This window comes from Arachis hypogaea, chromosome 8, assembly GCF_003086295.3.
Source record: "Arachis hypogaea cultivar Tifrunner chromosome 8, arahy.Tifrunner.gnm2.J5K5, whole genome shotgun sequence".
Lineage (NCBI taxonomy): Eukaryota > Viridiplantae > Streptophyta > Magnoliopsida > Fabales > Fabaceae > Arachis > Arachis hypogaea.
Window position 1 is genome coordinate 27,040,304 of NC_092043.1, and position 10,435 is coordinate 27,050,738.

General features: G+C 34.7%; 2 protein-coding genes across 6 annotated transcripts; both read left to right on the forward strand.

Annotated features, from left to right (window-relative positions):
* The first annotated feature begins 410 nt into the window (after positions 1-410).
* On the forward strand, positions 411-4,885 carry LOC112706670 (transcription initiation factor IIA large subunit). 2 transcript variants are annotated; one of them, XR_003155829.2, is made up of 12 exons: positions 411-890; positions 1,158-1,328; positions 1,443-1,595; positions 1,820-1,877; positions 1,953-2,011; positions 2,212-2,337; positions 3,048-3,191; positions 3,753-3,816; positions 3,916-4,100; positions 4,220-4,303; positions 4,402-4,626; positions 4,716-4,885. XR_003155829.2 is itself a non-coding variant. In XM_025758092.2 (11 exons), the coding sequence occupies exons 1-11, from the start codon at positions 765-767 to the stop codon at positions 4,423-4,425; spliced, it is 1,194 nt and encodes a 397-aa protein (XP_025613877.1). In that variant the 5' UTR covers positions 411-764; the 3' UTR covers positions 4,426-4,885. The 2 variants fall into 2 exon arrangements, 1 of the variants encoding a protein (XP_025613877.1); XM_025758092.2 differs by having other exon boundaries at positions 4,402-4,885.
* An 885-nt stretch (positions 4,886-5,770) lies between these two features.
* On the forward strand, positions 5,771-10,163 carry LOC112706671 (transcription initiation factor IIA large subunit). Of its 4 annotated transcripts, none has more exons than XM_025758093.3 (11): positions 5,771-6,280; positions 6,530-6,700; positions 6,823-6,972; positions 7,172-7,229; positions 7,304-7,362; positions 7,571-7,699; positions 8,120-8,263; positions 9,023-9,086; positions 9,166-9,344; positions 9,468-9,551; positions 9,655-10,163. In XM_025758093.3, exons 1-11 carry the CDS (start codon positions 6,155-6,157, stop codon positions 9,676-9,678), a joined length of 1,188 nt encoding a protein of 395 aa, XP_025613878.1. In that variant the 5' UTR covers positions 5,771-6,154; the 3' UTR covers positions 9,679-10,163. The 4 variants fall into 4 exon arrangements, with proteins under 4 accessions (XP_025613878.1, XP_072057036.1, XP_025613879.1 ...); XM_025758094.3 differs by having other exon boundaries at positions 5,855-6,280; positions 9,175-9,344; XM_072200935.1 differs by having other exon boundaries at positions 9,468-9,664.
* The last annotated feature ends 272 nt before the right edge of the window (positions 10,164-10,435 follow it).

Sequence of the window (10,435 nt, forward strand, 5' to 3'; positions counted from 1 at the left end):
AATTATTATATATTTATATATTATTTAATTATTTTAATATATATTTAAATAAATAATTAATTTAATATATATATATATATATATATATATAGCATAATTAATTTTTAATTTGATAATAACAAATTATATATTTATTTATAAAATACTGATATTTTTTTTATTAAATAATATTTTCATAATAAAAATAATATATACATTCTAAAAATTAATTATTAATATATTTATATTATTTAATTTATTTTAACACATATTTTATAATTTAATATATATTTTATACGAATAATTAGGTGATTAATTTTTTATTTATACATAGCACAATTTTTTCGTTATTTATGATTGATTGGTGGTAAAAGTAGAAATATACAAGAAATGAGGGTGAAAAACTAATTTCTAGATAAAGGAGGAGCAAGTTGGTGCATATATGTGACGCGTGGATTGATGTTTGAAAAATCAGATGCAAACCTATTTATATTCTTCTCTTTCTTTCTCTCTTTCTCTCTCCATTTTCTTCTGTCTCATACCATCGACATTGTTCTGCTCCTTCTTCTGTTTCTCCCTTTCCCTCTTCTCCGTTCCACTCAGCTCCAACTCCAAAAACTCTATCCCAAACCCTACAACACCCTTCCATTTTTCAATTTTCCATTTCTCCTCTCGATTTCTTCCGCTCAGCTCCCAATTCCTTCGAATCGGTGGCCAAGAGGACCAAATTTGAGAGGAGACGCGATCGATAACACGCACACCCCGACCTTCCAGAATTTTCCCTCATGGCGGCCTCCGCAACCACCAGCCAGGTCTATGTCGACGTCATCGAGGACGTCATCGTCAAGGTTCGCGACGAGTTCGTCAACAATGGCGGCCCCGGCGACGAAGTTCTCAAGGAGCTCCAAGCTGTAATCTCATCTTCTCTGCATCTATTTTTTTCTCTCTCCGTTCCTTATTCTGAAATCTTGATATCTTCTTTGATTTGATTTTTTTCCTTGTAATTGCATGACTGGGATCCGTACTTTCTTGAAATATGATTTTATGTAGTATGCAAGAGGTTTTGTTGCTCAGCTGGTTGATTTAGGGCCTGGATCCGATCATTTATTCGAGTTTCAGTTTTATTTATGGATTTCGTATTATTTTTTGTTATTGAGTTATGTTGATGATGTATTTAGATGTGGGAATCAAAGATGATGCAAGCTGGTGTTATTGTTGGTCCCATTGAGAGGTCCAATGGAGCTAAGCCAACCCCTGGTGGTCCAATTACTCCGGTTCATGATCTTAATGTGCCTTACGAGGGGAATGAAGAGTATGAAACTCCTACTGCTGAAATGCTTTTCCCACCTGTGAGTTTTAACCAATACCATAATCATAAGTTTTTACTTCTAGGGTATCCCTTAATGTGATTTCATGAGTTAACAACTTCGGGTTTTAATACGGGCTTCTCTTTGAATGTGTAGACACCCCTGCAAACTCCTATGCAAACCCCTTTGCCAGGAACTGCGGATAATTCTATGTATCACATACCTACTGGACCTAGCGACTACTCTTCTTCTGGAAATGATACAGGAGGAAACACTGATTTAAAAGGAGGACTACCAAGTCCATACATGGTAACGGATATTTTGTCTTATCAACTCCATAGTTAATTATATAAAAAATTTCCAAAAAATTTCCCCATGTGTGTTTTCAACTTTCCATTGTTTTAGTTTCTCCATCACTATTCTCTGTTTATGCAGTTGATTGCCATTGGCCAAGACCTTGTTATTAGATGCACATGAATATTTTGTTGTTAGTAGTATTATTGGTACATTGATATTGTCCTTAAATCTTGCAGCAGCAGCAGCCTCCTTCTCCTTGGATGAACCAGAGGTCTTCACTTGATGTTAATGTTGGTTAGTCCCGTTTAAATTTAGGACAGTGTTTAATTGGACTCCTTTGCAAAATAATGATGATGTTTATTATTGTAGCTTATGTGGAAGGGCGGGAGGATGCAAATAGAAGAACTTCTAATAAACCCTCAACGCAGGTACGCATTATAGTGAAGTATTACAGAAGAATGCTTGTGCCTTTTTGTTAAAATTTGGTGAGCCCTAATGGTAGAGTTCTTTTGATGAAGCCATCATATATGTTGTGTGTGATTTTGTCTAGAATGCTAACTCTGATCTTTAAGATTAAAATATGAAAATCTCATTTAGATATTGTTAATGCTTGGAAAAAACCATGCAGGACTTCTTCAGGGCACCCACAGGGAAGCGAAAACGTGATGATTTGCCTTCACAATATAATGCTGGTGGATATTTACCTCAGCAGGATGGAGCTGGAGATTCTGCATCTGGACTTCTTGAAATTGAGGCATGTTTTTCTTCTTATTGGCCAGCATGATTTGATTATTTATTTATGTATGCTGTCATTTGCAATTAGTTTTGTTGTGACTTGACTAATGATGTAAGTAGGCTAGTTGTCAGCTCTTTTTTCATTTTTAAATAAAAGATAAATAATCTTCCCATTGTTATTTTCTTGATTTGTGATTTGACTTAAACTGAACGGATCAAGGTTACATGTTGGTAGACATTAAACAGCGGTTAATTTGTTGATTGCCTGTCTATCACTCTATTACCGCCAAAACTTGTGTTTTTTTCATCTTTAAAGCTTGCCTTATCTAAGGTTGGGATTTTACATCAAGGCCTTCAATTAAAATAGAAAAATTGTTGAAGACTATATTAGTTCACCAGAAACCAAAATGGTCTATGTTTTATTGTGGATGAAATCATGTATGCAATAAACATAATACCACGAGAAGAGATATCAGGTTAGTGCTTGGGTTCCTGGCTCTGTCCAAATCCCTTTCTTTGCTAAGATACAAAATTTTCCTTCTCAAAATGGCCAGCAGTATGAATATTTACTCAAAGCCTCTTATGGATTTATCATAATGTTTCAATTGTCAGCTTCTTACTCTACTCCTGTGTATTGTTCTTTTGGTTTTATGTAGTACATGTACACAACATATCTATTTCTATCTATTTATTATTCATGGACTTGCATCTGAACGGTCAATTTTTCAGGTATGTGGAAGGGGAATCCCCATTAATGCACATCATACTACTACTAAAGAAAACATGCTTGCCGATGGAGAGTGGCCAGCTTGTAGGATTCCTCAACTTGATGGACCAATTCCTTTTGATGATGATGTGGTTTCTACTCCAAACGTGAGTAGACACACTTTTCTCCTTCTCTTCTGTTATGATTTGAGTTATGTATTTAGATGTTTACTTATTCTAGTTTTCTGTTCTCTTTCTTTTGTGCCAAAAATGGATATGACCCCTTGAAATTTTGGTCTTTGGTAAAGAGAGGCATCTTCTTGCAATTTAACCAATAATATATGTTGAAAGGAGGTTTTAATAGCCACTTTTAATTTTTTTTTTTACGGAATCTCATTTATAATCCCCTCAGCAGCAGATTGGTTTGGTGCTAGGTAGCAAGGATAATTATACATTCAAGTACTCACATTTTACATGGCTGCCTGTGTTCACTTTTTAGTGTGAAAAATATTAGCTCCCTTTTCCCTGGTTCTTAGCTGTTAAAAAGAGTAGTTTGATTGCAATTCTGAGGAAATATGTAGGCATGTCAATTTATTAGAGGCATGAAATAAGATAAGGTCCTGGTTGAATGGGCAATTATCTGAAAACTCCATATGCTTCATTGGACATTTTTATCACCATGTCTCGTTATTCAACCGGTTTTACTGGATTTGTTTGATCCTGTGGCAGATATATAATTATGGAGGAGTGTTCAATGAAGACTACAACGTTGCAAATACGCCTGCTCCTCCTGGTATACCTAGACCACGGAAATATTAATTATATTTCTTAGATTTCTTTTGTGGTAATGACAATCACAAATATTGATGATGATGATCTACCTTTTTATTAGAGGTACCGGCAAGCACTCCTGCACTTGTAGCTGAAAATGAGGCAGTAAATGATGATGACAACAACGACGATGATGATGAACCGTTAAATGAGAATGATGATGATGACGATGATGATGATTTGGATGATCTGGACCAAGGAGAGGATCAAAATACACATCATCTTGTTTTGGCCCAGTTTGACAAGGTGACAACTGACAACCTTCCTCCACTTTGTGTTCTTTATATATGCAGTGCTAGAGTTGCATAATCAATGGTTTGGGGCTGCAGAATCCTTTTGTGACTAATAGTCTTACTAAAATATAGGTGACACGTACCAAGAGCAGGTGGAAATGTACATTAAAGGATGGCATCATGCACATAAATGATAAGGACATTCTCTTCAATAAGGTGTGTAATATTATATAAGGGGAAGAAACGATATTCTATTCGTCCTACCTTTCGAGTTTTTCAAATTGTCATGATGAGTTACTTTATTTATTGTGCAGGCGACAGGGGAATTTGATTTCTGATTTTGTTGGAGTGCTTTAGGTTATAATAGGTGTCAGTTAGTGTTTCGTAATCTTCCTTTGATTATTAATTGCAAGCTTGAGGAGGAGAATGGAGACAATTGTTTTTGATGTTGGCCTCTTGTACATAATGGATGAGCAATTTTTTTCCCCCTTTAAAGATGATTAGGTACTCAGCATTTCCTGAAGTGCAAATCTGGTTATGTATGTAGTTCCTTCTTCGGCTTTTGTATAAATAGATATTTTGGTTAATTTCAGAATTGCTTTGTATGATAATAATGGAATTTATGTAGGCCTGGTTCAAAGTTCAAACCATGATGTGTCTGGATTCTAAACTTGCACAAGGCATTGCTTGATTGAACAACACATGAACAAGAGCATGTGATGACTGTGTTCGGAAACTATGATTTTGGTCTATTATTATTAAAGAACAATATGTAATAAAATTTATTTTTTTTGTCAATATTTGGTCAATATTAAGTTTTAAATATTAAAATTTAAATTCTAAATTTTAATATTATAAAAATAAGATATTAGTCTAAAATATGGTAAAAAATATTTGTCTCCTAACATTTTTTTAAAAGAATAACTATCATTTGGTTGAATTTAACCCTTTTTATATTTAATAGGAAACAAATATTTAAAAAAAAATGGAAACAAATATATTTAACATCTTGAATTAATTGTAGACCTATACTTTTGCTCTCTGTTTAGACTATCATGAATATTAGTTTCTCATATTAAAGATTAACAAAGAAGTGATGTGATTTGAAGAACATAATTTGTAATTGTGTTATTAATAAGACTTTTAAGGATAAATAACTTTTTTTCCGATTTTAATTCAGATAAAATAGTTTTTTCTTTAAAAAAATGCATTATAGCCCTCTCAAAATTGTAAAAATTCTACTCTTTTTACTTTTTACTAACCATGATCTTTTAGGTGCTAACGTTAACGAACATACCATTGAGCATTGAGGCACGTTATATTTTACAAGACACTTTGCATGTTATCCTTAATGAACTTTAAATCAATTACAATTATAGTTGGTGAAATTTGTTGTACTTTTATCTTTTATTTGGAGTCATGAATTGCAATTTTCTAGATAATTATTTTGTAGACCTAAAATCTTTCAGGTGACAAAATGATAGTTTACCAATTTTCAAAAAAAATAAAAAATCACTTTTTTTTTCTACAAAAGGGATAATAAAAGTACACAAAAGGAGGTAATAAAAGTAAGATTTAGGATTTAGACAAAGATAACAATGCAAATTTTTTTAAAAAAATTATATTTAATATATTAAAATGTTTTGAAGGATACATAGTTTTTCAGTTCATTTCTCCCTCACTAGTCACTACCAAATTATCACGAGAGCATAGAGAGAGCGAGGAAAAGATGAGAAAAGAAGGAAGCATATATTGACGCGTGGATTTATCTTTAAAAATCGGATGCAAACCTATTTATATTCCTCTTTCTCTTTATTCTCTCTCTCACTCTCTTTCTCCGTTTCTTCTTACCATCGACATTCTTCTCTCTCTTCGCCGTTTCAGTCAGTTCCCACTCCACACTCTCCAAACCCTATAACACCATTCCAATTTTTCATGACTCCTCTCCGTTTCTTCCACTGAGCTCCCAATTCCTTCGAATCGGTGAGCAAGAAGACCCAATCGGAGAGGACACTCTACAATACGCGCGCACTCGCGCACCCTTAGAGCTTCTAGAAAATTTCCGTGATGGCGGCCACCGCAACCACCAGCCAGGTCTACGTCAACGTTATCGACGATGTTGTCACCAAGGTTCGCGACGAGTTCATCAACAACGGTGGCCCCGGCGAGGAAGTTCTCAAGGAGCTCCAAGCTGTAATCTCATCTTTTCTCTCACTCCGTATTTTCTCTCCATTTCTTATTTTGCTTCCTCCATATCTTTCTCTTCTATCACATGAATGATATTCGTACTTCAATTGAAGTATCTTCGATTTGGTTTGCAAGATATTTTGTTTCTGAGCTGGAGCTGGTTGATTTAGGGTTAGATCCGATCAATTATCATATTCCTGTTTAGTTTATTTATTGTTATTAAGATGTTTACTTTTTGTTTTATGATTTATTTAGTTGTGGGAATCAAAGATGATACAAGCTGGTGTTGTTGTTGCTCCCATAGAAAGGTCCAATGGAGCTAAACCAACGCCAGGTGGTCCAATTACTCCGGTTCATGATCTTAATGTGCCTTATGAAGGGAATGAAGAGTACGAAACTCCTACTGCTGAAATGCTTTTTCCCCCTGTGAGTTTTGACCAATACCATAATCATAATTTTGTTATGCTAAGGTTTAAGTTGCCTTTAATGTGATTTTTGAGTCGGGAACTGTGGGTATTTTATGTGATTCTATTTTTCTGAACTTGCAGACGCCTCTACAAACTCCAATGCTAACCCCGTTACCAGGAACCGTGGATAACTCTATGTATAACATCCCTACTGGACCGAGCGACTACACTTCTGGAAATGATACAGGAGGAAGTGCTGATATAAAAGGAGGACAATCTAGTCCATACGTGGTAAAGCTTATTTTGTCAGATTGATTCATTCATTGTATAAAAATTTCAGAAAAAATTCCTCATTTCTTCAGTTTCTCAATTACTGTTTTCCATTTATTCAGTTGCGTCAATTGATGGCCACTGGCTATTCCCTTGTTATTAAACCATGTAAGTGCATCTTTAAATTTTAGTGCATTCATATTGTCCTTAAATCTTGCAGCAACAGCAGTCTCCCTCACCCTGGATGAACCAGAGGCCTTCACTTGACGTTAATGTTGGTGAGTCCCCTTTAAAATTTGGGACAAAATTAATACGGCTTTGTGTAATGTAATGACGATGTGTATTACTGTAGCTTACGATGAAGGACGGGAAGAGGCACAAAGAGGAACTTCTAATCAACCTCTGACACAGGTAAGCGGAGCCAGTGAGGTATTATAGAAGAATTGTTGTGCCTTGGTAAAAATTGAAGGGATCTTATGCTAGTGTTCTTGTATGAAGCAGCAAATATTCCTGTCTTGTTATATATATTAACAGGCTGATTTTAATGCTAAATATGAACTTAAAGAGTTAATATATGATCATCTCATTTGGATATTTCTTATGCTTGAAAAACACCTAGGAATTCTTCACAGCCTCCATGGGAAAGCGAAAACGCGACGATTTGTCTTCACATTATAACAATGCTGATGGATATATACCCCAGCAGGATGGGGCTGGAGATTCTGCATCTGGAGTTTTCGAAATTGAGGTACATGTTGTTCTCTATTGGCCAGTATAATTTTATTTATTTATGGTGGGTTTTGCATCTTGTTTGTAAGTGTCAACCTTCTGGTTTTGAATATTTAATATTTCTGCTTTTATTGTAATGAGTTTGTAATTTATGACTTATACTGAATGAATAAAAGTTATAAGATGGACAATTCACAATTTAACTAGAGCTACACGTAATGTGTTAGGCATTTAACCGAAATTAATCTGTTGGTTTTCACAATAATCTATTCTTTTCAAAAGAGCCTGTGTCGTTTTCAGTTTTAAATCTTTCCCTACTTAAGGTTGAAATTCAAAAAGCTTTCAAGAAGAGAAAAAATGGTTGAACACTATCTAGCAGATATTTCTATTTCTGTCAGTTTATTAAATATAGGATTTGCATTGAACATCAATTTTTCAGGTATGTGGAGGGAGAATCTCCATTAATGCACATCAAACTACTTCTAGAGAGAAAATGTCAGCTAACACAGAGAGGCCAACTTCTGGGATTCCACAACTTGATGGACCAATTCCTTTTGATGATGATATGCTTTCTACTCCTAATGTGAGTAGAGATACTTTCTCCTTTTTATTATATTATATTTTATTATTATTATGGGGTCTCCTTTCTGCTATGATCTGAGCTTGTAATGGGATGCTCTCGGATCAATTATTTTTTCTTCTTTGCCTTTACATCAGCATATGCATTAATTATGTTGTTTACTTATTCTAGTTTTCTGTTGCACTCTAACTCTTTGGGGGAAAAGGATGCATAGGTCTTGTACTTTTAGACTTTGTTAATATGTACCCCAGATTTGCATTTAATAACTCTCTACAATGTTAAAGTAAGGTTTCAATAGTAACTTCTTGTCTAATTTAATTTGATCGGATTGGGGACTCGCTGATCTTTGGTAAGTTATTATAAGTAAGTAGCAATGGAAGTTGTAAATTTGCATGCACAGTTCTCTTTGATTTATTGAAAATATGAGTTCCTTTTCCCTGTTTCTGTGCCAAATACAGGACTTCAGTTGTAGTCTTGAGGAAATATTTAAGCAGATCAAATTCTTGGTGGTTAAATTTTCAATTGATGGTGGATGTCGTAATATAATTCGGAACCTGAATTAATTATATACTTGACAATGATACATATCACACTTGTTTGCTACTTTTTGGTGGCTGATAATAGTTAGCCAAATAAGCGGAAATAAGTAATATTGGATTCTGAAATTCTATTTCTTTGGTAATTCATTCCGTGCTTCATTTGGCACTTTCCTCACCATGTTCTATTTAATCATCTGTGATGATTCTTCTAATCATGTGGCAGATATACAACTATGAAGGAGTGTTGAGTGAAGACTACAACATTGCAAATACGCCAGCTCCTCCTGGTATGTTGAGAACATGGCTATATTAGTGTTTTATCTTCAAGATATACGTATTGCTGATGATGTTTGACCTTTTTATTAGAGGTACCAGTAAGCACCCCTGCTCTCATTGCTCAAAATGAGGTGGCAAATGATAATGAAGAAGAAGACGATGATGATGATGAGCCATTAAATGAGAATGATGATGATGATGATTTTGATGATCTGGACCAAGGAGAGGATCAACATACACATCATCTTGTTTTGGCCCAGTTTGACAAGGTAACCCAATCTTCATCCACGACGAGTGCTTATTTGATAGAGTGCTGTTGAAATATGATATAAATGGTTTGGGTTTGTAGAATCCTTTTGTGAATAAAAATCTTACACACACTACAAATATAGGTGACACGTACAAAGAGCCGGTGGAAATGCACACTAAAGGATGGCATCATGCACATAAATAATAAGGACATTCTCTTCAATAAGGTACCTTTGTCTTTAAGGAGAAACAAATAACGGCATTTTTTCATCCTTTCCTTTCAACTTTTTTTCAGAATGTTACTATGAATTCTACTTTACACTTGTGCAGGCTACAGGGGAATTTGATTTCTGATAGTGTTTTTTTTGGGGGGGGGGGGGGGGTGTGCTTTGGTGCTAAGCGTAAGCCATCAGTGTCGCTGATGAGTGTACTGTAATCTTTCTTCTATTATAATTAGTCGAAAGCTTGAGGAGGAGAGGAATCCTTTATTTTATATATGCCTTGGAGACTATTCTTTGATGTTGGCCTGTTGACTAGTGTACATAAAGGATGAGCAATTTTCGGCCTTTAGGTACTGAGGCATCACCGTTTTCAAGTACGTAGATCTTTAGTACTGTATAATTGTTTAAATTTAAGAATTGATTTGTATGATAATCATGGGATTTGGCTTAATCGCAATAGGCTAGACAAGAAGCTTGTTAGTGTTCAGAGGAGAAATTAATGATGATTAATGACTGTAGTATGTTTTCAATGTCTGCATCGTTGATGTATGTACCTTGTATGTATTCGTCTTCGCTATCCAAATTCTCACAAGTATATAAATCTTATATTATTTGTAAGTTTGCAGCAGTTGTGGCGTTTTATAAAAGACTTGTTACGTTCTCTTATGACAATCGCTTTCAATAAAAAGAAAAAGAGAAATTACCATCTGCGAGTCTCGTGAGTCGTGAACCATACCTGTTTGCAAAAGCAGCGAGTTAACACAAGACAATGGATACTAGTAATACTCACATATTGATATGGGTGCCTTGCAATACGTGTCTTTTCAGAAGCACACAACAACGACAATAGTATAACCATCTTAAACCAACCTTAAATACTATATGCATTC

Excerpts from the sequence above, each read along its gene's own strand:
- LOC112706670 (XM_025758092.2), top strand. The coding sequence starts at position 765 with ATGGCGGCCTCCGCAACCACCAGCCAGGTCTATGTCGACGTCATCGAG. Across the intron at positions 891-1,157 it reads TTCTCAAGGAGCTCCAAGCT|ATGTGGGAATCAAAGATGAT; the intron begins GTAATCTCATCT and ends TGATGTATTTAG. Across the intron at positions 1,878-1,952 it reads TTCACTTGATGTTAATGTTG|CTTATGTGGAAGGGCGGGAG; the intron begins GTTAGTCCCGTT and ends TTATTATTGTAG.
- LOC112706671 (XM_072200935.1), top strand. The coding sequence starts at position 6,155 with ATGGCGGCCACCGCAACCACCAGCCAGGTCTACGTCAACGTTATCGAC. Across the intron at positions 6,973-7,171 it reads GACAATCTAGTCCATACGTG|CAACAGCAGTCTCCCTCACC; the intron begins GTAAAGCTTATT and ends TAAATCTTGCAG. Across the intron at positions 9,087-9,165 it reads AAATACGCCAGCTCCTCCTG|AGGTACCAGTAAGCACCCCT; the intron begins GTATGTTGAGAA and ends CCTTTTTATTAG.